General features: G+C 35.3%; 1 protein-coding gene across 2 annotated transcripts in view; it reads left to right on the forward strand.

The window, feature by feature from the left end:
- Positions 1 to 346: 346 nt before the first annotated feature.
- The window catches only part of WDR36 (WD repeat domain 36), a 42705-nt gene continuing 15797 nt past the window's right edge, over positions 347 to 27254 (forward strand). Inside the window, exons 1-16 of one of the 2 annotated variants that reach the window (XM_015073013.3) lie at positions 347 to 640; positions 3067 to 3094; positions 5189 to 5289; positions 9776 to 9893; positions 10876 to 11008; positions 12494 to 12548; positions 13945 to 14077; positions 14359 to 14534; positions 14844 to 14964; positions 15442 to 15507; positions 16795 to 16881; positions 18170 to 18315; positions 22585 to 22699; positions 23183 to 23348; positions 23587 to 23695; positions 26112 to 26191. In XM_015073013.3, coding sequence (XP_014928499.3) covers positions 479 to 640; positions 3067 to 3094; positions 5189 to 5289; positions 9776 to 9893; positions 10876 to 11008; positions 12494 to 12548; positions 13945 to 14077; positions 14359 to 14534; positions 14844 to 14964; positions 15442 to 15507; positions 16795 to 16881; positions 18170 to 18315; positions 22585 to 22699; positions 23183 to 23348; positions 23587 to 23695; positions 26112 to 26191 — 1796 coding nt within the window. In that variant the 5' untranslated portion in view covers positions 347 to 478. Of the gene's footprint in view, positions 641 to 1094; positions 1880 to 3066; positions 3095 to 5188; positions 5290 to 9775; positions 9894 to 10875; positions 11009 to 12493; positions 12549 to 13944; positions 14078 to 14358; positions 14535 to 14843; positions 14965 to 15441; positions 15508 to 16794; positions 16882 to 18169; positions 18316 to 22584; positions 22700 to 23182; positions 23349 to 23586; positions 23696 to 26111; positions 26192 to 27254 lie in introns of those variants that run through there. The other variant, XM_053225667.1, reaches the window with a different exon arrangement.

Genomic DNA, 27254 nt, shown 5'->3' on the forward strand with positions numbered 1-27254 from the left:
GACTGAGCCACCCACGCGCCCCACAATAATTTCTTAATATCATCAAATATCCAGTGTTCAGATTTTCTCGAGAGTCTCATGGTTTTATGCAATTTTATAACTGCACGTTTAACTTGACTCTGTCAACACTACACCTGGTCTCCCTTCACCGTCCGGGTCGTTCCGCTTCCCCTGCCGCTCGCCCTCCTCCAAGGTCCCTGTTGCAGTTTTCTTTCAACCCCACCAGACGTGGGGAACATCTCTGGAACCCTGGAGACGACCGCCCGCGGAACCGAAGTCGCGCCTCCTCTGCGAGCTCTGGTGGGAGTTCTTTTTCAATTGCACTAAGAGCCGTGTCTGCTAACCGATTGGCAGGGGAAACCGGAAGCGCTTGTGAGTTGGTAGAGCGGTTGAAGAACTGCCACGAGAAGAAGGGAAGGACCTGGTCCGCTGGTTTTCATCGGGACTGGAGCTCAGAGGAGCCTGGACCGCAGTATCGATGGAGGGTGGGACGGGAGGTCGAACTAGCAGCGCGCTTTTCGCGGGTTTCCGGGCTTTGGGGCTTTTTAGCAACGACATTCCACACGTGGTGCGGTTCAGTGCTCTGAAGCGCCGATTCTATGTGACGACCTGCGTGGGCAAGAGCTTCCACACCTATGACGTGAGTGACTTCTTCCTTCGCCAGCCTCCCGGGAACCACCCTCTTAGCCCCCAGCTGAGAGCTGCCTCAGCTCTCTCCAGGGGCAGTCCTGCTCTGCTCCCCCACTGATCAAGGGCTTGCGTTTCTGCCGTCTCTTCCCTAACTCCTACCTGTCCAGTTTCATCACGACTTCACATCCACGTGCTGTTGTTGTAGCCCTTGCAATCCGCTTGGGGCGAGTTTCGGAGGCTGTCCAGCTAGGGAAAAGTACCAGAGAACATTTCAGTTCTATAGCAATGTATTCAGTAAATATCCGTTCAGGTTCCCTTGAAGATGTAAACGTGATTAAGACCAGTTTCTGCCCCCTCTTAACGAGAAGGACTTGTAAGACATTTTATTGTGCAATTTCTGACACGCTGGATTAGAAATTCAGGCTAAAATACATTGGAAGATCTTGGAGGGAGTGAGCATCTATTTTCTACTAACATTTGAGGGTCTCGTACGGTGCTTCTTAGTCTAAGCCTGGCAGCAACTTCTTTGTGAGATATGTATCGTTTACCGTTTTCCGTAGCACCTTGTATAAACTAGGAAACAATCTCAGAAATTAAGTTATTTGTCCCAGGGCTTCCTGCTTGTTAGTGATGGTTTTTCTCCTTTAATTTCTTATGAATCATAGTCTTTTGTTGCTGTTTACTTTTTCCCCTTCATCTTCTCCGAAGGAATGTATGCTCTGTGAAAGCAGGGAGCTTTTCTTTATGATAAAGATGATAATAGCCAGTGTTGATGAAGCACTTTTTGTGGAAGCTGAGCTGTGAAGTTGCGTTCTTTTAAGGATTGTGGGAAGCAAATGTGTTAGTAGCAAGAAGAGTTGGCTGTTGGTAGCTGGTTGAGTTAGTAGAAGAGGAAAGTGAGGGACATGCCCAAAGTGGAGATGGTGCTGGTGATGGCAGCTAACGTTTATTAAACGTTAATTATGCCTGGCTCCGTTAACACATTTTATACATTGAATACTCATAACAACTCCATAAAGCAGGTACCTATTTTATTTAATTTTTTTTAAGTTTATTTATTTTGAGAGAGAGAGAGAGAAAGTACGCACGCACGGGCACGCTAGTGGTGAAGGGGTAGAGAGAGGGAGAGAGAGAATCCCATTTGGGCTTTGCACTGACTGTGAGGAAGAGGGGCTCCATCCAATGAACAATGAAATCATGACCTGTGCTAAAATCAAAAGTCGGATTCTTAACCATCTGAGCCACTCAGGTGCCTGGTACTTATTTTAATTTTTATTTTACAGATGAGGAGGAATTTGAGACACAGGGAGACTGATTAATTTTGTCAAGGTCATGTTGCTGGATCAATAACCATAGATTGGGATCAGCTAATTACAGCCTGCAAGCCAGTCCTATCCTGCATTTGTTTTTGTATATCTGTGACATTTTTGTTTATCTTTTTGAGTTTAAGTGTTTTGAGTTTATTTGTTCGAGTTTATTCTAATATAATAATCTCTAAGTAAAATTTTCCACAGTAGTAGAATACAATATAATTAAATTTTGCATGGTATGGAGACCTGTGTGTGTTTACATTTAAGAAATATAGGATATGTAAAAAAAAAAAAAAAAAAGAAAAAGAAAAAAGAAATATGGGATATGTAATTTGATCTCCAAGGGCCCTTTCAGTCTTAATATTCTAGCATCTCTGGGATTTGAATTTACACTTATACCTCACTGAACTCTGTGCTTCAGAGATGGGTGGTTTTGACATTTAAAAAAAATTTTTTTTTAACGTTTATTTATTTTTGAGACAGAGAGAGACAGAGCATGAATGGGGGAGGGTCAGAGAGAGAGGGAGACACAGAATCGGAAGCAGGCTCCAGGCTCTGAGCTATCAGCCCAGAGCCCGACGCGGGGCTCACGCGGGGCTCGAACTCACGGACTGCAAGATCGTGACCTGAGCCAAACCCGACGGTTAACCGACTGAGCCACCCAGGTGCCCCAGTTTTGACATTTTTAAATGGTTGGAGAAAAAATAAAAACTAAGAATATGTCATGACATATTAAAATTACATGAAAATCAAATTTCTGTATACATAAGTCAAATTTATTGGAATAGAGCTATACACATTTGTTTATATATTATATGTGGTTGCTTTCAAGTTTTGTTAGCAGTTGCATAGTTTCAGCAAAGACCACATAGCCTGCCAAGCCCTGAAGTATTTACTATATGACCGTTTGTAGAAAATGTTTATGTCCCCCTTCCATCACCACTCCTGATGAAATAGTTGAAAATATAAGTTTTCCTAATAATGAAAAATTAGGGTCAGTAAATATATTTTTTAGGAAAGAGAGCATAGCAGATTTATGTATGAGATTATCTTAGTTTTCAAGTGTTAAATTTTCATTAACAAAAGCAATTATAATCTAATATTTTTTTTTTCTTTTTAAAAACAGGTTCAGAAACTTAGTCTGGTGGCAGTAAGTAAGTATAAACGTCATCCTGAATTTATTCATGTTTAGAGTCTTTTAAAAATATTAAATTTGGGGGGCACCTGGGTGGCTCAGTCCATTAAGCGTCTGACTTTGGCTTAGGTCATGATCTTGTGGTTTGTGAGTTCAAGCCCCGTGTTGGGCTCTGTGCTGACAGCTCGAGGCATGGAGCCTGCTTTGGATTCTGTGTCTCCCTCTCAGTCTGCCCCTCCCTCACTCATGCTCAGTATCACTCTGTCGCTCAAAAATAAATGTTAAAAAAATTTTTTTTAAATATATTAAGTTTTTGTCATTAATTTTAAGACACAGGAATATATAAGAAATTCATTGTGTATTTCTGATAAACTTACATAGTTAAAAAATAAGTTCAGGATAGGATCAGATGTCACATTTAGTTGTCATCTCTTTAGTCTTTTTAAATTTAGAATAGTTCATTAGACTTTGTGTTTCAGCATTGATATTTTTGAAGAGTATAGGCCAGTTCTTTTATAGAATGTCCTTCAATTTGACCTTTTCTGCTGTTTTCTCATGATTAGATTCAGGTTATGCACTATGGCAAGAATAACAAAGAAATAATTCAGAATTTTCAGTGAATTTTATTAGCAGGCACATGCTGTTGATTGGTTCTATTCCTGGCAGTGGTAACTTTGATCATTTTATTAAGGTAAGATTTGTCAGGAGGCTCCATTTTAAAGTTTTACTCTTTGTAATTAATAAGTATCTTGTGGTTAGATACAGTGAGACAGTGTAAATATCCTGTTACTTTTGAGAGTTTTACCCACCGTTTTGTCACTTAGTGATGGTACTTGCCTGAACCAGTTATTAGAATGATGATTACCAAATAGTGATTTTCGGGTTCCATCATTCCTTTTACTGTAAGGAAGGGTTTTCCCTTTTCCTACGTTTTGATACTTTTCCAATAGAAGGAAAATTTATTTTTTTGGAAACCGTTTTACAGAATAAAGGGCCTGCCAGGGCTGAGAGATTGTAGTATAACCATGAAATGTGATCTTTGTAACAGAAACAGAGGAGAGCTATAAGGAACCTAGTGTATGTGTCTGATTAACTTAAAATTTTAAAACGATTATAGAAGGGCACTATAACCTAAGTTGAATACAAAGTGATTAATAAACCTATGAAAATAGTATTTAGGGAATGAAATTTTTTTTTAAGTTTTATTTTGTTTATTTTGAGAGAGAGCAGGCGAGCACGGGTGTGGGGGAGGGGCAGAGAGAGGGAGAGAGAGAACCCCAAGCAGGCTCTGCACTGTCAGTACAGAGCCCAGTGTGGGGCTTGAGCTCACGAACCGTGAGATCATGATCTGGGCTAAGATCAAGAGTCAGACGCTTAACAGACTGGGCCACCCAGATGTCCTGGGAATGAAATCTAAAAGTAGAATATGCAGCATGAAAAATACTTAAAACAATCATCTATCTTCTAACTCTCCTGCCCCTAAAACAAGGAATAAAAAGAAAAGGCCAATGTGACCATGATAGAGAGGAATAAAGAAATCATATCATGTGAGAAATGGCTAGAGGTGATAGGCATATTTGCCTTGGAGAAGACTGAGTAGATAACTGTATTGTTCATTTAAAGGGTCAGGATTTAGAGTATCATAGGGAATTTTTCTGAGGTTTTCCCAAAGCATAGACTTAAATAGGGGTTAGGTCTTGATTTACTTTAAAAATTTTCCTAGAGTTATAAGTAAATGTGACATTCCTGAAGGCATTTACATGAAGGGTTGATAACTATCTGCCAGTTTTTTATGTGAAGTGTGATTTTTTTCCAAATAACTTCAAAAAGCTTTTCATTTCGTTAGGATTACATTTTAATGTCTGTAAATATTAGATTTTAATTCTCTTAGGGAAGATCAGGTGATTTAATATTCTCAGTCTGGTAGTTATTATTAGAAGTATAAAGTAACATTGAAGTCAAGTTTATACCAATTTTTAGTTTTTATTCATGTATCTACACAGATACATATTTTTTAATTATAGCCATGAAAAATGGTATATGTATAATTGAGATTTCTATCTGTGCCAAGATCTTACAATTTCTTATTTCTTTTATATTGTCTTTTACCTAGGTAACTCTGTCCCACAGGATATCTGCTGTATGGCAGCTGATGGGAGGCTAGTCTTTGCTGCTTATGGGAATGTTTTCTCTGCATTTGCCCGTAATAAAGAGGTTTGTATCACTGAACTATTTTAATGTGTTTTTTGCAGTTAATAGTTAATTGTAGTGAAAGTGGAGGGAACTTTAATGTTGCTGTTCTTCTACTAGAATGCTCTGGACATGTACTTGTTTTATTTTAAACATTTATCTGGTTTTCTGGAGGAAGAGAAAGTTGATTTAATCAAATTTTCAAAATTAGTTAAAACTGGCACTTCAGTTTTCTTCATCAGGGTTGAACATCAGAATTATTTGGGCAGCTTCTTCAAAATTTTCCTGCCCAGTTGGGTCTCATATCCTGAGCTTTCTACTTTGTATTTTTGGGTGGGGTAGGATTTAGAAAATACTTTTGAAAATGCTTTCCCAGGAGATTGTTTTTTTTTCTTTTTTTTTTTTTTTTTTAATCCAAGTTAGTGAGAGGCGCCTGGGTGGTTCAGTCAGTTGAGCGTCTGACTTCTGCGAGGTCATGCTCTCACAGTTTGTGGGTTTGAGCCCCATGTCAGGCTCTGTGCTGACAGCTCAGAGTCTGGAGCCTGCTTTGGATTCTGTCTCCCTCTCTCCCTGCCCCTCCCCAGCTCATGCTCTGTTCCTCTCTCACTTAAAACAGTAAAATAAAAGGTAAAAAGTTTTTTTAAATCCAAGCTAGTGAGTGTATAGTCCAATAATGATTTCGGGAATCGAATTTAGTGATTCATACTAACATAAAATACCCAGCGCTCATCCCAACAAGTGCCCTTCTTAATGTCCATCACCCATTTACCTTTTAGCCCATCCCCCCACCCACCACCCTGCCAGCAACTCTCAGTTTCTTCTCTGTATTTAAGAGTCTTTGAGTGGCTTCCAGAGTGGCTGCACCAGTTTGCATTCCCACCAGCAGCACAAAAGGGTTCCTCTGTCTCCGCATCCTTGCTAACATCTGTTGTTGCCTAAGTTGTTAATGTTAGCCATCCTGACAGGTGTGAGGTGGTATCTCATTGTGGTTTTGATTTGTATTTCTCTGGTGATGAGTGATGTTGAGCATCTTCTCATGTGTCTGTTAGCCATGTTTTCATTGGAAAAGTGTCTATTCATGGTTTTTTTGCCCATTTCTTCACTGGATTATTGGTTTTTTGGGTGTTGAGGTTGATAAGTTGTTTATAGAGTTCAGATACTAACTCTTTGATATGTCACTTGCAAATATCTTCTATTCCATTGGTTGACTTTTAGTTTTGCTGATTGTTTCCTTCGTTTTGCAGAAGCATTTTATCTTGATGAGGTCCCAGTAGCATCTTTGCTTTTGTTTCCTTTGCCTCCAGAGAAACGTCAAGTAAGAAGTTGTTGCAGCTGAGGTCAAAGATATTGTTGCCTATTTTCTTCTCTAGGATTTTGATGGCTTCCTGTCTTACGTTTAGGTCTTTCACCCATTTTGAGTTTATTTTGTCTGTGGTATAAGAAAGTGGTTCAGGTTCATTCTTTTGCATGTCTCTGTCTAGTTTTCCCAACACCATTTACTGAAGAGACACTTTTTTCCATGAGATATTCTTTCCTGCTTTGCCAAAGGTTAGTTGGCCATACGTTTGTGGGTCCATTTCTGGGTTCTCTATTCTGTTCCACTGATCTGAGTGTCTGTTTTTGTGACAGTACCATACTCTCTTGATTACAGCTTTCTGACACAGCTTGAAGTCCAGAATTGTGATGCCTCCTGCTTTGGTTTTCTTTTCCAACAGTACTTTGGTTATTTGGGATTTTTTTCTGGTTCCATGCAAATTTTAGAATTGTTTGTTCTAGCTCTGTGAAGAATGCTGGTGTTATTTTGATAGGGGTTGCATTGAATATGTAGATTATTTTGGGCAGTATCAACATTTTAACACTATTTGTTCTTCCAATCCACAATCATGGAATATTTTTCTGTTTCTTACTGTTTTGTAGTTTTCAGAGTATAGATCTTTACCTCTTTGGTTAGATTTATTCTTAGGTATCTTATGGTTTTTTGTGCAATTGTAAATAGGATTGATTCCTTGATTTTGTTTTCTGCTGCTTCATTATTGGTGTATAGAAATGAAACCAGTTTCTGTACATTGGTTTTTATATCCTTTGACTTTGCTGAATTCATGTATCAGTTGTAGCAGTTTTTTGGTTGAGTCTTTTGGGTTTTCCACATAGAGTATCATGTCATCTGCAAATAGTGAAAGTTTGACTTCCTTCTTGCTGATTTGGATGCCCTTTATTTCTTTTTTGCTGCCTGATTGCTGAGGCTAGGACTTCCAACACTATGTTGAATAACAATGGTGAGAGTGGACATCCCTGTCGTGTTTCTGCCTGTAGGGGAAAAGCTCTTAGTCTTCCCCCATTGAGGATGATATTAGCTGTGGGTCTTTCATATATGTCCTTATGATCTTGAGGTGTGTTCCTTCTATCCGTACCTCTTGAGGGTTTTTATCAAGAAAGGATGCTGTTTTTTGTCAAATGCTTTTTCTGCATCTGTTGAGAGGATCAGGTGGTTCTTATCCTTTTATTAATGTGATGTATCACATTGATTGATTTGCAGATATTGAACCAACCCTGCATTCCAGGAATAAATCCCACTTGATCATGGTGAATAATTCTTTTAATGTATTGTTGGATCCAGTTTGCTATTATCTTGAGAATTTTTACATCCATGTTCATCAGGGAAATTGGTCTATAGTTCTCCGTTTTAGTGGGGTCTTTGTCTGGTTTTGGAATCAAGGTAATACTGGCCTCATAGAATGAGTTTGGAAGTTTCCCTTCCATTTTTATTTTTTTGGAACAGCTTAAAAAGAATAGATGTTAACTCTTCTTAAAATGTTTGGTAGAATTTCCCTGGAAAGCCATCTGGCTCTGAACTTTTGTTTTATGAGAGATTTTTTATTACTGATTTAATTTCTTTACTCATTATGGGTCTGTTCAAATTTTCTGTTTCCTCCTGTTTCAGTTTTGGTAGTTTACATGTTTTGGAATTTGTCCATCTCTTCCAGATTGCCCAATTTGTTGGCATATAATTTTTCATAATATTCTCTTATTATTGTTTGTATTTCTATGGTGTTGGTTGTGATCTCTCCTCTTTCATTTGTGATTTTATTTATTTGGGTCTTTTCTTTTTTCTTTTTGATCAGTCCTGCTAGTGGTTTATTAATTTTGTTAATTCTTTTAAAGAACCATCTTCTGGTTTCATTGATTTTTTTTTCTACTTTTTTTTTTTTTTTAAATTTCGCTGTCATTGATTTCTGCTCTAAAATCATTTCCCTTCTTCTGCTGTTTTGGGCTTCATTTGCTGTTCTTTTTTCAGCTCTTTTAGGTGAAAGTTTAGGTTATGTATTTGAGACCTTTCTTCCTTCTCTAGGAAGGCCTGAATTGATAATATACTTCTCTCTTATATTGCCTTTGCTGTATTCCTGAGGTTTTGGACTGTCATGTTTTCATTTTATTTATGCCACTACTTTATGTGGATTGACTTTTTCATTATGAACAACTCAGCCCATGACTCCTTTTCTAAGAACCAAGTGGTTCTCTGTATAGAGAAAACTAGATTCTCTGTTTTCTACACTGGTAAGGAAGGGTCTTTTCTTAATCTCTCATTTGGTTTCTAAGTTTGTTCTGGAAAAACAGCCTTGAGAGATGACCTGGCTCAGGAGGTCCAGAATGAAAAGGGAAGTGGCAGTATGGATGCCTAGATAGCCAAGGATTCGGATCAGTGTACTTGTTAAGGTCTAATTTGGACTGACATTTGTTCCCAGGGTCCTCCATCATCACTGCCTGTGGCAGAGGAGGGCAGTTTACCTGTGGATGTCTTTCATGGGACTTATTTGAATTTTTAGAGTCAGGAAAAATGTCCTTTTTTTTTTTTTTTTTAAATACAAAATACTGCAGTTTGTAGTTTTCCCTGGAAGATACAAATAGAGAGAAAGTAAGGGTGGCAAGGCATGGGAGACTAATTGCAGGAATTGTAGGAAGCTGTTACCACTTCTAGGTCCAAAGGACAAGGAGAAGAAATAACGTTTCTGGAATTTGGTGAGAACTGAAATCATGGAGAAGGGGCTGTAGTTCTTAAGGAATGCAGCTACTGTAAGGATAAGGGTCTCTGTGTGTCAGAATAGAAGTACTCTATCCTCCCTATCTCATCTGGAAGCCAGCTGGTGATGGAGCTTATAGAGTTAGCCTTCTAGAACATAACCATTTTTTTAGGATGCATGGAGTAGTGCTGGTTAGATTGGGTGAACAACCCGGCTGTATGTGTCCTCCCTAAGCTCAGTTGTGAGGTTGAACTTCAGAGGTCTCATTTCTGTGTTTCTAGTTCAGGCTTCCTTATTATTGGACTGGCTGAGGGAGCAGGTGAAAATGCCTGGTTCCTTGCCATTTGTTAATCTAACCTTGGATAATCAAAAGTTGGATTACGTTTCTTAATGAGAGCATCTTTAGGATTAGCATGTTTTTGGTTAATATGAATAATGTTAAATGTTGAATGAGTAATAATATTAAATTCTTTTGAACTTTAACATTGTAGGTAGTACACACCTTTAAGGGTCATAAAGCAGAAATCCATCTGTTGCAACCCTTTGGGGATCACATTATCTCTGTTGATACTGACAGCATTCTTATTATTTGGCACATATATTCAGAAGGTAAGAATGAGCCAATTTATTGCATTATCATGGGGGCGGATAGTATGTGTGCAGCTAAAATTAAAAACCTATGTAAACACAACTTCCATGCCAGAGGTTTCACATATAATCAGAAAAAAATTTAGACTCTTTAATATATATGAAGAAAAAGGTTGTAAGTAAAAAATGTATAGATAATTTTAGTCAGCTAGGAGCTAACTATAGTACTTATAACCTGTTTAATGTATTAATTTCAGCTAATACATTTTCCATTGCAGTTCTCCAAGTTCAGTGATGCGTGAATTATTTTCTCTGTAGAGTGCATTTTGGTATATGATTACACCTGAGTAACTCTTGGTTTGTATTTTCAACTTTCCGCAAAGGAGATCGTGGTAGTAAACTAAAGATCCTGTAAAGATCCTGTAAAGATCCTATAACCTAAAGGAAAATATACATCCTTTCTCTAAGAATATGAGTCAGTGTTCTTTAACTGTGATAGTCTTATACAGTGGTAGTAAGCTATGTTTGGTGGAAATGTATGAGAATCACTGTTTTTACTTTCACCAAGATTTGCCTCTTACTTTTTACATCTTTGAGAGACCCATCAATCTCCCTAGATATTTGGCCTTTCACTCCATGGAAGAGTTCAGTATAAGTACTTCACTTTGGAATATTCACTCTGCCTCTTGATCAAATTATAAAAATAGTAAGGCTGATTCCTTTTTTTAAGCCTTATTTTTTATTCCTATAAACAAGTTCAGCAATGAGTGGAATTTTTAATAGTACTGATATTAGAATTTTAGAAAACTTTTGACAGTCTAAATTACATTTACAAGTTGCCCCTCATCACATTTAATTTCTCAAGGAATGTGCAAAGGTTCGAATGTAAGTCTTTGGCTTATATTAAGACATAAATCTCTGATATGGTAGGCTTACTTTAAGGGCTAGATATATGGATATATGAAAAATAATTACATGTTGTTTATAACTTTTACTTTTGTAGAGGAATATCTGCAATTGACTTTTGATAAATCAGTATTTAAAATTTCTGCAATTTTGCACCCAAGTACCTACTTGAATAAAATACTTCTTGGCAGTGAACAAGGAAGCCTACAGTTGTGGAATGTAAAATCCAAGTAAGCACTTTATTTAGAATATAATGTAGGTGGTTCCCATCTTATCCTTACCTACTACTCCCTAACGCATACTTAAGTCTCTCAATTCTCCCTGCCTTTATATGTTTACCTGAGGGCCTTCTATAAGTATACCTACTTTTGGTGTTGTTACTCACGGTATCACATAGGCAAAAGGTGGCATGTGGTCCTGGCATATGGTAGGCAGCTTCATAAGTATCCATTTAAAAGTATATACTAATGGCCCTAATCTGTAAAGAATCCATGTAACTATAGAGAAGACTCTAGTAAAGTAACATAAGAAAATAATTATGTGTTGGTCACTGGACAGCATCTAGTTTTCAATAAACTGAAGAAGTAGGAGAAAGCAAAGTCAATCAGTATTAATTTAGTGCTAGCATTTAGGAATCATTTTTAGGGTAAAAGTCCTTGTATTATCAACCACAAACTTGATGGACATTTACTATAATATTATTGGTATAGCTGGAGGGCTAGATAAATGGTTTTGAATACCTCCACCTGTTATTTGAACATTTATCCGGAGAAAAAAGTGATAGTTCAATCTTTGTATAGCATTAAAAAGACAAAAATATTTGACCATCCAAATTGTACTTTCTAAATCCCTCATAAATTTGAAAGGGAAAATAAGATTATCAAAGGTTTAACATTTATCCTAGTTCGTAGTTTTAAATCAGTGTTTTCATTCAAGCAAATATTGACTACATACCCTTGTAGGTTTAGGGATAATGACAGAAGTATTGTCTCTGTTCCTGCATTATATATTGAGGCTCTTTATGTGATGTTTACACACTATTTTACATTAAATATTCCTTGGATAATCATTGAGTAACTAATCTGTGCCCATTTACTAAATTTACTATATGATTTAATACTTTATTGAATATCATTATAACAATTTCAGAATCTGTTTCTTCATGGACTTCTTTATCATTTGTGGCTTGATTCTGTAATTTAGAGCAGCATCACTATTGTCATGTGACAGTTATATAACATAAGTATCATAGTTATATTCCCATTGGTAATATTTTTCTAGAAACACATTGCAGTGAAAAAACAAGATCCACCTACATTCTAAGATGGTTTTTTGTCATAGTCTGTAATATAAAATGATTTTTAGCTTGTATTTTTTTTCTATTTCTTAAAGAGTTCACATAATATAGTAGTTACTAGCAGCATGGGGCATAGGATCTGGAGTTGGTCTGTCTGGGCTCTATGAATTATTAGCCATAGAACCTTAGCTTAATTGTTTCACATAATTAAGTTTCTTATTTTCTTATCTGGATAATGGTGATAATATCTACCTCATGGAATCATTTTGAGTATTAAATAAGTTAATATATATATACTTAGAATACTGTGGGTCAGAGAAACAACTTAAATATGACCCATTATTATTTTGCTTTTTAATATATAGTCGATTTTGTTTCCCTAAAAAATAAAAACTTTCAACTACTTTTCTTCCTGTAGTAAGCTTCTGTATACGTTTCTGGGATGGAAAATTGGAGTCACAGCTCTTCAGCAGGTTAGTATTTTTTTGTTAAGTCAGAGAAGAAATGAAGTTAGTAGTGTGATCTTTCAGTTTTAGGGGTCAACCATATTTTTTAGACCTAAAGACAAAAATAATATACAAAGTAGTTTATTTTTATAAATATTGCCCTAAAAGGTAGTGTTTTGGAAATGTCATTGAAAACAATAATGCCTTTGCCTATAAACATTTATGGAAATCTTTTTACCTGGAATTAGGCTCTAAACCTATAGTTGCTATGGAACAATGTTTACCAATCGTTTTGTAAGCATGTAGTCCAGTGCCTTGTGCAGAGTGGAGATGGTGGAGGTGAGTTAGTTGTTCAGTAAAGCAAGGGAGATTGTAGGTCATGCAGAGAAATTTGTTCTAATTTTGAAGGTTGTAGCTTGGAATAATTGGGACCCGAATCCTAACATTTTTAATTGCACTTTTCCATAAATAACTTTTGTTTTCATGAGACTGTGGAACATGTATGAATGATGTAGGTCTGCAGAGAATCTTACATTGGACATGTATACTGCCAGTATATCCTTGTCCTTCTGAATAGCTCTTGCTTATACCTGCCCAACTTCTATTCATTCTTTCATTCTCTCTCAATACCATCAACCTTGCTGTGCTTTTGCCTACCCATAAGACCCCAGAGGTATCAGAGGATTAGGTCCCTTGAGGGCAAGGAATCATACTTGTTTTAATATCCCCAGGGTCTCATGCATCATGGTCACATGATGGTAGATTAATAAAATGGTTAGAGTGATTCTATTCTGTAATGGTATTGAACATTGATCTTCTGTGCTAAAATAGAGAAACTTATTATAGAGCCTGTATATAAGACCATTGATAAAATGAAGATTCTATTCATAAAATATTAGAGCTGGGACAGACTAATCCTAAGACTTTTTTGCCTTTTAACATGTTTTATAGGTTTTTGTTTCCTTGGATAAAGAACGGTTCACTTCCTTTGTAGTTGGCCTTTTATGTTGCCAGGCATATGGCAAGCCTTTTTATGTTTTCTAAGAGCTGTATCTCTTTTGTTTCTTTCCAGTCACTGATCTGTAGTGATTTCATACATCAGATTCCTTTTCTTTTATGGCTGTTTTCTTACTGAGTCAGCTGTGTTTTAGGAATGAGGGGATTGATGGTGACTACCAGATTTGAAGCTGGGAAGTAACTTGAAAAAATCATTCCTAAATATTGCCATGTGAAATAGCAATCGAAGTATGCTAGAATGGTAATACTTACTAGGTTGTTTTTTGTTCTTTTTTTTTTTTTTTTTTTTTTTTGCCATCCTCAAGAAGATATTCTATTATTTCTTTTACATAATTAATGATGCATAACGTCAGGATTATTGAAGCTATTTTGATTAAGAGTAAAAAGTGAGTAATTTAAATTTCAGGCACCAGCTGTGGATGTTGTTGCTGTTGGTCTTATGTCAGGTCAGGTTATCATTCACAACATTAAATTCAATGAAACATTAATGAAGTTTCGTCAAGACTGGGGACCTATTACTTCAATTTCATTTCGTACAGGTAACTTTTAACTTAATTATTAGTAAGAGTTAAGAATGTTTAAAATGTATACTTCGAAGCTTATAGAAATTTTCCAAGTGGATGTTTTCTTGCAAGTTAATGTATTTAATAGAAATAAGTGAAATACTGCATTACAAATAGCCATAGGAATATGGATAGATTATTGGTGCATAGTTTTTTCTAACCTTTGTTTATGGATTAAAGGGATGGAGAGAAGAATTGTTACGTTTGGTTGTTTTATGGTGCATGTTTTTATTAATGTATTTTATTTTTAATAACAGATGGTCATCCAATAATGGCAGCTGGAAGCCCATGTGGCCATATTGGACTCTGGGATCTAGAAGACAAAAAGTTAATCAATCAGATGAGAAATGCTCATTCTACAGCGATTGCCGGACTGACATTTCTCCATAGAGAGCCCCTTCTTGTCACAAATGGTGCCGACAATGCTCTGAGGGTATTATTATTGTTGTTATCATTTTCCTGGCTTTTACCCTTGGGGTTATTGCAAGCCTGTTTTAGTGTATCAGCCTAAAACCTAGAAGATGAAAGGAAAATGGGATACGGTAATGGTATAGATGAAACAAAAGTACAGCAGGTTACATGATTGCAGTGAAGTGAAAAAGAGTTACAGTTCATCTCTCCCCAGCCCCTTCTCCAGAGTCAGCACTACCCAGTGCCAGTTGATAGGTGTAGAAGATGATCTGACTGCTTACAAATCATTTAACACATTGTGAAAGAACCTTACCTTTTTATTTCTTGGCAGATATGGATATTTGATGGTCCTACAGGTGAAGGCCGGCTTTTGAGATTCAGAATGGGACATAGTGCTCCTCTTACCAAAATCAGATATTATGGACAAAACGGACAGCAAATTCTTAGTGCAAGTGAGTTTCTGCTTCATCCTATTAGTTTATCCCAGAAAGTATAGAGAGCAGGGTATTTAATAATTATTAGGTTTGGTATTGAATTTTCAGATTCAGATTTGAATTTGAGTGATTTGGAAATCTGAGTAAATGAGGAGATTCTTTTTGAAAACTTCAGGAAGCACTGTAGATACTATCTTCATTTAGAATGTTATTTTATTTACTGATCTTCACAGACAGGTGGCTGGATTCTGAAACTGTGGCCCTTGCCAAGTCTCATAATCTGCTAAAAATGATTAGTAACTCATATTATCCTTGGTTCTTACTAAATGGCATTCTTTGTACAGGTGAATATTATAATGAAGTAGTTGCAATTTAGCTCTCCTTTTAAAGTATCCCAAACTGTAACTTCAAGTTTTAAGAATCATTAAGATCTGTCATTCAAATGATCCATTGTTTTGATGAAGTTTGATAGGTATTTTCTACATATATCAACAGGTCAAGATGGAACTCTTCAATCATTTTCCACAATACATGAAAAATTTAACAAGAGTTTGGGACATGGTAGGTCATTTGCAAGACGAAAAAAAAAGCTACTGGTCACAAAAGAAACGTTTCAAGATACTGTGAGACAACCAGATGAGGTTTCATTGATAAATTTCCTTTTTTCTTGGATAAAATTAAAAAAACCCTGTATGGAAGAGTAATCGATTTTTAACATCAGTGTTGCTGTAGAAGTGGTTGAGGTGCTGCTATAAGGTTATGGAAAAGAATTAGACAGCTTGGGTGGTTAAAAACATACTGCTGCCACCCAAAAGACATCAATGACTTATCTTGAGCCATGTGTAGAGTGCAGGATTTTAAACATGGAAGGGACATTAGAGAAGGCATCGAAGTAAGCAGTGTCCCATCTTTTTACAGAAAGAACTTACTTTATTCTGTATCTTTTCCCATAGTTTCCAGTATTTGAAAGATTTTATAAATAAAAAAAAATGTTTTTCAGTTTTATTCATAATTACTCCTCTTTTTAGCTACTGTCCTGGCTATTCATGTTTGTATATACTTCCAGATGAGTTACAAGATCTTTTTTTTTTAAGGATCATTCTTTAATCAGCATTCAAAGTAATACTTCTAGAAATTAAATTGGAGAGATTCGATATCTTTAAGAATCTTCACATCTAGGGATATGATATATCCTCATTCAGGTTACTTTTTATTTTCCTTAGTGCTTTAATGAAGTTTTTGTTTGTTTGTTTATTTGTTTTTTAGTTTTCCTCCTGTTGGTCTTCCATATTTGAGATTATTCAGTGGTATCTTATGTATTTTTTTATAATATGCTAATATTTTTTTTTTGCTAGTGTTATAGATGTAATCTTTGTTCATCATATTTCTATCTGCAATATTTAGTATTTAGTAATTACTATATAAGAATATGTAATATGTTATAATTACCAAGTAATAATTATAGTGATCTTAAATATTACTGCATTGTAGAACTCACTTTTTTTTTATTGGTTCTGTATTTTGTCCAATAAAATGATTATTCTAATTATTTGGTTGTTTCTCTTGATTGACATGACTATATTACCATCGTGTCATCTGTAAAAAATGATTTTTTAACCTTTTTTTCAATTATTTATATCTCATAGTTTATTTTCTTATCTAATTATATAGACTAAATTTCAAAAATGATTTAAGTAATAGTGGTTAAAACATCATCTTTATTTGGTTCCTAACTTAAATAAGAGTATTTTGAGCTGTGTAGTTATATGACAAAGAATTGCTTCTCTTTTATGTTCATTTTTCATTAAGAAGGATCCATAGCTATGTTCTTCTCTCCCTCAACTCCAGGATTAATAAATAAGAAGAGAGTCAAACGTAAAGGACTTCAGAATGCCTTGTCAGTAAGGCTTCCACCCATCACAAAATTTGCAGCTGGTAGGTAACTTAACACTGTATTCCAAGAAGTTCTGTTTTTCTATTTTTCCTACTATTTTTAAGTTTTCTTCATTTTAAAGAATGTTTTTGCAGGCATTAATAAGCATTTGGAAGTACCCCAAGTGCCTACTAATCTAATGTGAAGACTGAAAAAGAATTATTTATAATTTGCAGTTATCTTTTAATTTCAGGTTTTGGTCTTCTCTGTAAGACCTATTAATAAACAGTATTTGGTATCTCATTTTGTAGCCCTTTTTATTCTATTATATGTCTGGTGTAATGAAAGTCACTAATATAAAAAGGTAAGAACAGAGAACATAAAGTTCTATTGTAATCAAAATCAGAATACACTGAGGTCCTTATATGCTACATTATTAGAGTGGTGTTTCATTCAAAGAATTGAATTGTTGATTGTTGAGTGAAGACTACCATAGAAATAAGGCACCATTTCCATTTCCAGGTTCTTATATCAACCTGATGATGGTTTCTTTCCTTTTTTTTTTTTTTAAACTTTTATTTTGACCACCCTGCTTTCCATTTTTTATCTTAGAACCTGAGTGATCTCAGACATCTGAATCATGTTACTCACCTGCTTAAAAATCTTTCAGAGGCCCCTTACTGCCTGTAGGATGTAATCTCCTCTTATGAATACAGCTTTCACGACTTTGTGATATGGCCCCAGTTGCTTTGTCTGCTTCCCATCCTTCTCAGGAAATGCATCACTTACTTCTTTTTGTTCAAGTTACTCTTGAACCTATTTGTGTCCTTGCCCCCAATTAATTGATGTTTGTTTTACTGCTTCTTTCAGGGAGCCATTTATTACTGTCCTCAAGTCTCTTTGTAAACTCTTGCTGAGTGCTTTTATAAGACACTATCATTATTTATTATAATTTCTTCTAATCAGAATTGCTTTTTTTAAAAATTTTTTTAAGTTTATTATTTATTTTTGAGAGATAAAGAGTGTGTGAGCAGGGGAGGAACAGAGATGGAGAGAGGGAGAGAGAATCCCAAGCAGACTCCTCACTGTCAGTGCAGAGCCCAACACAGGGCTTGAACTCATGAACCATGAGATCGTGACCTGAGCCGAAATGAAGCTCAACCAGTGAGCCACCCAGGTGCCCACAGAATTTCTTGTTAGATTAGAAGCTCATTGCTATCCGAAATTACCTGTATACCATCAGTCCCTAGTGCCTAATGATAACATAGAATATTATATTCTTAATAAGTAATAGGTAAATGAATGAGGGAATGAAAAATAATTTGATTTATGATTTTCATTATATTTTAGAGGAGGCTCGTGAAAGTGACTGGGATAGTATCATTGCTTGCCATCAAGGTAAACTGTCTTGTTCAACTTGGAACTATCAGAGATCTACCATAGGCGCTTACTTTCTCAAGCCAAAAGAGCTGAAGACAGATGACATAACCGCAACAGTAAGTGAGCTTGAGCTTGTTGAGAAGAGCATTTTCTCCTGTAAAATTGTCCTGCGGCAATCTTGTTATACTCAAGTTTATTAATGATCATATGGGTTGAAACAGCAGTTTAACATTTTAAAATTATTTTCTAATAGTGTTAGGTTTTCCAACTGTAGAGAATTATTTTAGGTTTAAGTTAAGTTTTGCTTAATTAGATGTATATTAGTTGCTTTAGTTTTCTAATTAAGTAGGATTACTCAGAATACCCTCTGAAGATGAATTCAGCATTTATCAATGAACTTTCTTACCTTAATTATGTTGAGTATACAGAACTATATTTAATGAATGTGAATCTTAAGGGTTTTTTTCTTTCTTGATTTCTTCTGATATAGGAGTAAGATTTAGCTAACTCTTTAATGACTTATAGGTATAGAAGTTATTTAAAGCCTTTATTTTCTTATATTTGTCTCTTGAGAAGTGCCTTATAGAGAAATTCTAATTGAGTTCTAAGCCTTTCTTAAATATACCTTTCATTTTTTATGTATTTTTTTTTTACTTTATTTTTGAGAGAGAGGCAGAGAGAGAGAAGGAGAGAGAATCCTAAGCAGGCTCCACACTCTTGGCACAGAGACCAATGCCAGGCTCAAACTCACAAACTGTGAGATCATGACCTGAGCCGAAACCAAGAGTTGGACGCTTAACCAACTGAGCCACCCTGGTGCCCCTTAAATACAGCTTTTAAATTCCAGTGTTTACTTAAGAGTTTACTCCTCTTTAGAAATTTTGTTTCTGTTTGCTTTTGTTAATATGTTAATCCACTTCTGTTGCATCAGATTTTCAGATATAAAGAAGCATTGTTATATTCTTGTTTGCAGAGTTGTTGCTTCTTCTTTTTTGGATTTTGTTGTTGTTTTAGTGAGAGAGAGAGAAAGCACACATCTGTGTGGGGAAGGGCAAAGGAGAGACAGAGAATCTTACACGGGCTCTGTGCCCAGTACGGGGCCTGACGCAGGGCTCAATCTTAGGACCGTGAAATCATGACCTGAGCCAAAATCAAAAGTTGGACATTTAATCGACTGAGTCACCCAGGTGCCCTCCTTCTACTTTGCAAGAAACAGTTTTATTAATATATTTTATAAACCATAAAATTCTCTTTTAAAGTGTACAGTCAAGTGATTTTGGTATATTCATAGGATTGGGAAATCATCACTAAAATCTAATCAGTCTAATTTTAGAATATTCTTATCAACTCAAAAAGAAACCCTATTCTCTCACTTCTCTCCCTTCTCCCTAACCTAGGTAACCACAATCTGCTTTTTATTTCTATAGATTTTCCTATTCTGGGCATTTAATGTAAATGGAATCATACAAGATATAGTCTTTCTCATTGGCTTTTCCATCACTTAGCATAATGTTTTCAAAGTTTATTCATGTTATAGCATTTATAACATACTTGTTTTATTGTGGACACTACTACATTTGTGTAGAAACCACATTTTATTTAGCCATTGATTAGTTGATGCTATTTATGTTGTTTCTACTTCTTGACTCTTATAAATAATGCTAACATTAGTGCATTGTAGCAGGATTTTCACAAAAGAAGTCGTGACTCCCAGGCTTTTCTTTCCAGGAAGTAACTTTGTTTGTGCCAGCATGGCTCAGTTGGGTTTGTACCCAAAGAACTGAGCCCCAAACTTCACGTGGCATAGTTTTGTACATTTTCTATTTCTTTGTCTACCATATATGGTAACACAGAAACATGCAGTCTGATTAAGTGGTCTCATGTTACAAGGTCATGAGGGATGTTGTTATCATGTACGGGTAGAGCCAGGTTGCCTTGAGGTTTTTTGTTTTTTGTTTTGTTTTGTTTTGTTTTCACATTCTTAGGGAGGGGACCCTACCACACATAAGTTTTTATGTGAACATATGTTTTTGTTTCTCTGCATTTATACCTAGGACTGGAATCATTAGGTCATAATGCAACTCTGTTTAACATTTGTGGGGAACTGCCAACCTGTTTTCCAAAGTGGCTGCACCTTTTTATACTCCCATTAGCAATGTATAAGTGTTTTGATGTCTATACATTTTAATGAACACTTGTGATTGCTCTTTTGATTATTGCCATCCTTGTTGGTATATAGTAGTATCTCATTGTGATTTGTGTTTCGGACTCAGTGTTAAGCCTCTTTACATGTGTTTACTGATTGTTTGTATGTCTTCTTTGGAGAAATGTCTTTTCAATTCTGTGCCCATTAAAGGGGTTGTCTTTTTATATTGAGTTGTATTAGCTGTTTGTGTATTCTGGATCTAAATCCCTTATCAGATATGCAGTGTTTTTTCCCCTTTCTGTGGGCTGTCATTTCATTTTCTTGTTGATAATCATTTTCAGTATAAGAGTTTTTATTTTGATTAAGTCCAACCTATCTTTTCTTTCTTTCTTTTTTTTTTTTTTTGCTGATGGCTGTTGGAAAATTGTTGCCTAACCGAGGGCCATGAAGATTTACTCCTGTGATTTGTGCTAAGGAGTTTCATAGTTTTAGCTATTACATTTAAGCCTATAATCCTTTCGGAGTTAATTTATGTGTATGATGTATGTAGGGGTCCAAGTTAATTCTGTTACATATGAATATCTAGTCTCAGAATCACTATTCAAAAGACTGTTCTTTCCCCCATTGAATAGTCTTGGCGTGCTTGCCAAAAATAAATTTGACATGAATATGAGGCTTTATTTCCAGATTCTCAGTTCTATTCCATTGTTTTATATGTCTGTCTTTATGCCAGAACCACACTGTCTTGACTATGGTACCTTTGTGTTAAGTTTTAAAATCAGAAAAATTGAATCCTCCAAGTTCTTTTTTCAAGATTGTTTTGGCTGTTCTAATCTCTTGCATGTCCATGTGAATTTTAGGATCTGCTTGTCAATTTCTGCAAAGAAAGCAGCTAGGATTTTGGTAGGGGTTTTGTTGATACCGTAAATCAGTTTGAGGAGTGTTACCATATTAATATTACTTCTGATCCATGAACATGGGATGTTTTTCCATTTATTTAGATCCTTAATTTCTGTCAGCAGTATTTTGTGGTTGTCTGTGTACAAGTCTCATACTTCTTTGGTTTTCTGGTATCTTATTGTTTTTAATGCTATTATGGAGTTCTTTCTTAATTTTGTTTTGGATTGTTTATTGCTAGCGTGTTGAAATATAATTAATTTTTGTGTACTGATCTATCATGTAACCTTGATGAACTTATCTGTTCTGTTTTTTAGTGAATACCTGTTTTTAACTTATTCAAAGTATAATTACATAGTTGATTCTCTTTTGTACAAGGCATTTTGAAAGTATGTATGCTCTATTCTCCATAGTACAAAAATCCAGTTTTAAGCTTTTATACTGTTTTGTAAACCATAGAGATTTTATCTTAAGCCCCTTAAGTTTACCTGCACAGTTTTGAGTAGCTGTTGTACTAGTAGTGGTAACGATAATTACAGCTAACATTTTTTGTGTGCTTACTTTCTTCTAGGCTCTGTGCCTAACATGCATTATTTTTTTTTGAGAGAGAGAAAGCATGTGTGCATATGCACGCACGTGAGGGGAGGAGGGGCAGAATGGGGGTGGGGAGAGAGAGAGAATCTTAAGCAGACTCTATGCACAGTGTGGAGCCTGACATGGGGCTTAGTCTCACGATAATGAGATCATGACCTGAGCCAAAATCAAGAGTCAGATGCTTAACTGACTGAACCACTCAGGTGCCCCTAACAGGCATTATTTTATATTATTCTTGCAACAATCCTATGATGTTTTCTGTTGTTAGCCTCTTTTTATAGACAATAAAGTTGAAGCTTAATATAATAATGATGACCATCCTAATGATATGTTTTCAGTTTTATATCTGCTGTAGAAGCAATTACATAAGGTAAGGTAAAGAAATTAGGCGGTGGAATACTTTGACTTTAGCAGTATTGTGAATAAATTAAAATTGAAAGCCAGCTGAAATACAATTCTTCTGACTTTGTAAATTTCAATTGAGTTAACTTTGGTTATGTTTTATTTTCTTGGATAATAATTTCTGTATACTTCTTAGAGAATGGACATAGAATCAAGCAGTTATTTCTTATACACCCAAGTACAATGACATTATCTTTACGAAAATTAATGAGGCAATTCATTTAGAATGCTTCTTTTTTTTTAATGAGGTAATTAGTAGGTGAAAAGACATTTGGAAACCATAAAGTACAGTAAAAATATTAGTTATTTTTTGTATAATTTGTGTTAAAAAAATTTTTTTTCAAAGGCAGTAGATATAACTTCTTGTGGAAACTTTGCTGTAATTGGTCTGTCATCAGGAACTGTAGATGTATATAATATGCAGTCTGGTATTCATCGAGGAAGTTTTGGCGAGGATCAAGGTAATGAATTTTTTCCCTTTTTTTATTAAAAAAAATAATAATACACAAGGCTAATAACTAACTGTCTCTGGCATTTATTAAATTCTTGAGTGCCAGGCATTTTGGTAAGGTTGTAGATGGGTTATCGTCAACCCTATCTAGCAGTTACTGCCATTACACCTACTATAAACACCATGTTGAAATACTTAAATAGAATGAAGTTATTGATAGATTAGAGGAAAGTAGATATTATACAAATTAAAATTTGCATTTTCTTCCCCTTTCATTAAGCAGAAAATCAAGCTTTCTGGCATCAACCAGATTGATATTGTTTTAATTACAGCAATATAATAATCTTCTGAAATCCAGATTAATTTTAAGATTTTAAGGGAGCTAAATAGAGGGAACTTAGAAATTTAAATGAAGGAATCACTCTTTGTGTAGTGTTTAGAGAGGCAGTGCGATTTTCTGAATGTCTTTTTCCTTTTAACGTATGTTTTAAAGCTCATAAAGGATCTGTTAGAGGTGTTGCAGTGGATGGCTTAAACCAGTTGACAATTACAACTGGTAGTGAAGGATTACTCAAGTTCTGGAACTTTAAAAACAAAATTTTAATACACTCTATGAGCCTTGATTCGTCTCCGAATACGATGCTGCTACATAGAGACAGGTAAAGTTTTTCCTTTAATGATTATGGATTTTATTTTTGATGTTTTTGGTAAAAGTCATAATGTAAGTACATAATTTATCAGGTGGGAAAATTATACATTTAATGTAAAGGAACAGAATTTTGTTTAATTTCCCCACACGTATGCTTGATTATTAAAAAAAAATTAAAACGACTATGAGATTTTAATGTGAAAGGTTTGTTGGTTTGTTTATTAAAACTGGTGTGTTTATCTTACTAGTGGCATTCTGGGACTTGCCTTGGATGACTTCTCCATTAGTGTTCTGGATATTGAAACTAGGAAGATTGTCAGAGAGTTTTCTGGACACCACGGCCAAATAAATGACCTGGTAAAACGAACATTTGATGTTTAAATAGAACTTGACTAATTTCTGTTTCTGTTTAGGTTAAAATATATTGGGCGCCTGGGTGGCGCAGTCGGTTAAGCGTCCGATTTCAGCCAGGTCACGATCTCACGGTCCGTGAGTTCGAGCCCCGCGTCGGGCTCTGGGCTGATGGCTCAGATCCTGGAGCCTGTTTCCGATTCTGTGTCTCCCCCTCTCTCTCTGCCCCTCCCCCGTTCATGCTCTGTCTCTCTCTGTCCCAAAAATAAATAAAAAACGTTGAAAAAAAATTTTTTAAAATATATTAAAACTATTGCCCTTTAATAGAATTAAAGTTTTCATATGGGATACTCAAAATAATTTGGAAATTAATTTTCAAAGAATACAGTTTTAAAGAAAATTTAGAATATAAAGAAGTTAATGCCGTCAGATTGAAGTATAAATAAATCTCAGAGTTCATCTTTTTCTCCTAAACAATGCTAAAATATCCTTTGGAGAATAAATGATCTATTGAAACATAAGTATTTAGTATTAAACTAGGTTGAGAGAATTCATTTCTTATTTCCTGAATGCATAACAAATGAATAGTAGGGGACCTTGAATATCTGGTATCTGGTTTATTCTAGCTTAGTGTTATTTCTAGAGTTTAGATTTCTTAACTCTAAAAGAGTTTAATCAATAAAAATGTGTTTTGGCTTACTATTACGTTTTTATAGTGGGATATAAGATACAAAAAGTACTCTAGTCTGAAAAATATATATTGAGGCTATATTAAGTTTATATATTGTTATTTTTCATCACTCACATCTTGATTCACTTGAAAACAGGAAAAAATTAAAATCTGGGCTATTTAGTGGCAATTCTAACATCTATATTTATTTATCCATTCTTGTACCAAAAATCAGCAGTTTATCCATTCCCTTAAAAATATAGGGGAAAAAGCCAGGAAATTGTGTTGTTCTGCAGATAGGAAATTGGCAACATAATTTGTTGTGTTATCATCTGTAGAAATGAGGGCAGGAGTGGAGTGATTTTGATGAAATTTTTTGATGCATTTTTAAAACCAGTCAGTGCCAGCTTGCCCTTTCTTTCTTTCCTTTTCAAACCTTATTTTGAACTTGTATGTCTGGAATTTCTCCTACTCAGCAATAAATTATTCCTGTTCAGTTATATCTGTGAGCATATAACACAGATTACCTATCAGAGTCATTTTCCCTGTCCTTAATGTACATGATTCTGTAAATTAAACTCACTGTACCTTAAGGTTTGAGCTTCTGCTGTATCACTACAACCCAATGAACAGATTGGAGTCCACTTATCCCAGTATCATCTGTTAATATGGATGGTGATAATCCCTGTGGTGTGTTTAAACTCCTGGATGAATAATCTACCATTATAAACATTAAAGTTTTTTTTTGGGGGGGGGTCTTCTTTCATATATGGCCTGATCTAAGCCTCACAACACTTATGTGCTACAGGAAAATGAGAGCTATTTATCCATTTATATCAACAGAAAAGATATAGCTTCTTTAAGGTGGCATAAGTAGTTTATTATTTACTTTTATTTTGCAATTCTAATTACTGTGGTGTTAAATTACATTTTGGAATTAAAACATCATTATAAAAGGATCTTTAACTGAAGCGACAAATAGAAGTTCTTGTGTAGTAACTTTAACATTTTAAGGGAATTTGCATTCCTTTTTTTTTTAGTGTTTGTTTATTTGTGAGAGAGACACAGTGTGAGCAGGGGAGGAGCAGAGAGAGACGGAGACACAGAATCTGAAGCAGCCTCCAGGCTCTGAGCTGTCAGCACAGAACCCAGTGCAGGGCTCAAACACATAATTTGTATGATCATGACCTGAGCCGAAGTCAGACGCCCAACCGATGCCCAACCGACTGAGCCACCCAGGCGCCCCAGGGCATTTGCATTCTTGTTTTCAAAATCATTTTGGACTCTAAGAAAGCCAGTCTAATATATCGATTTTTAGTGAAATATAGGTTTTGTTTCTTTCACAGAACTTTATAACTGAAATTAGGCTAACAAAATATTTCATTGAATGTTCTCAGAATAGCTAGCAGTTTTAACCTGAAAATGTTTGTAGTCATTTGTTAACTGTCTATAAATGTAGGTGGTTATGTAGTAAAAATTGAAAATTGGATGATACTGTTAATTTTTAAAACTTTTTATGATACATGTAAAAACCTAATTTTTATTTATATCCAAACAGTGGCATATAAGAAATGAATTTTTTTCTATAAAATGCAGCAGTTTAAATTTTACTCAGACTTATTTTTTTATGAAGCCTGCATCTTGTTTTCATTTCTTGCATTCTTTAAGCTGTTAAATATACAGGCACAAATATACATACATAAATGCACACATGCATTATATGTGTATTCTTGTTTTTCTTTTAATTTGAAGGCTTTCAGTCCTGATGGTCGTTGGTTAATAAGTGCTTCAATGGATTGCACTGTTAGAACTTGGGACCTTCCATCTGGGTGGTGAGTTTATTTTTAAACCCCTAACCTCTGTCAGAAGATTTCTCAGTCATCGTCTTTACGTGTAACTTTTACCTATAGTTAATGGTTTGTGTGCCTTTTAAATGTGAATATATTTGGGGGATTTTTCTAACCTTACTGTTAGATCAAAAACCTGTTTTTTGGGAAGGAGTAGTGCCATAAAAGGTAATAGTGAGGAAAATGCAATCTCTCTTAGGTTTTCTGTACTTGCAAAATTGAGACATAGAAAGTGAGTTGAATAAACTTTTTTTTTTTTTTAACGTTTATTTATTTTTGAGACAGAGAGAGACAGAGCATGAACAGGGGAGGATCAGAGATAGAGGGAGACACAGAATCTGAAACAGGCTCCAGGCTCTGAGCGGTCAGCACAGAGCCCGACGCGGGGCTCGAACTCACAGACTGTGAGATCATGACCTGAGCCGAAATCGGACACTTAACCGACTGAGCCACCCAAGCGCCCCGAGTTGAATAAACTTTAAGAAAGCTCATTTGACCTTTTTGATACTCGAAAATAGAGTTCAGACTTTAGGACTGGAAACTCTTATTTAGTGTCTTGTTGTTGTTGTTACTGTGTTTAGTTAAAAGGTCCAAAACCCAACTTTACTTTTATATACTATGTATTTTCTGTGTCTGACATAATTCTTGTTTTAGATAATGTGTTTCTTAGAATTTGGGTAAAACCCAGCAGCATGCAGATGCAGAAATCCGTTTCGTTTCGTAGATAGAAACTTGTTACAAAAACAGCACTTAAATTGAAAATTTACCTACTTCTGTTAAATAATTTGAACATTGGAGACCTACAGAGTGAGAGCAAGGGAGCTAGCTTTGTTGTTAAAAATTATGTAGGAATAGATATGATTTAAAATCATATCACTTAACAGAATTGCTTAGAGTATGAAAGTAGTGATGGAAACAATGAAGTATCTATTTTAACAGGAACATACTATAAGGTGGGGAAAAATGGGAAGGAAGATGGCACTTTTTAAACCTCTGAAAAATTCCTAAATTAAGCTCTGTCCAATTGTACTTCCTCTTTTCTCAGGAA

Source organism: Acinonyx jubatus, chromosome A1, assembly GCF_027475565.1.
Source record: "Acinonyx jubatus isolate Ajub_Pintada_27869175 chromosome A1, VMU_Ajub_asm_v1.0, whole genome shotgun sequence".
Lineage (NCBI taxonomy): Eukaryota > Metazoa > Chordata > Mammalia > Carnivora > Felidae > Acinonyx > Acinonyx jubatus.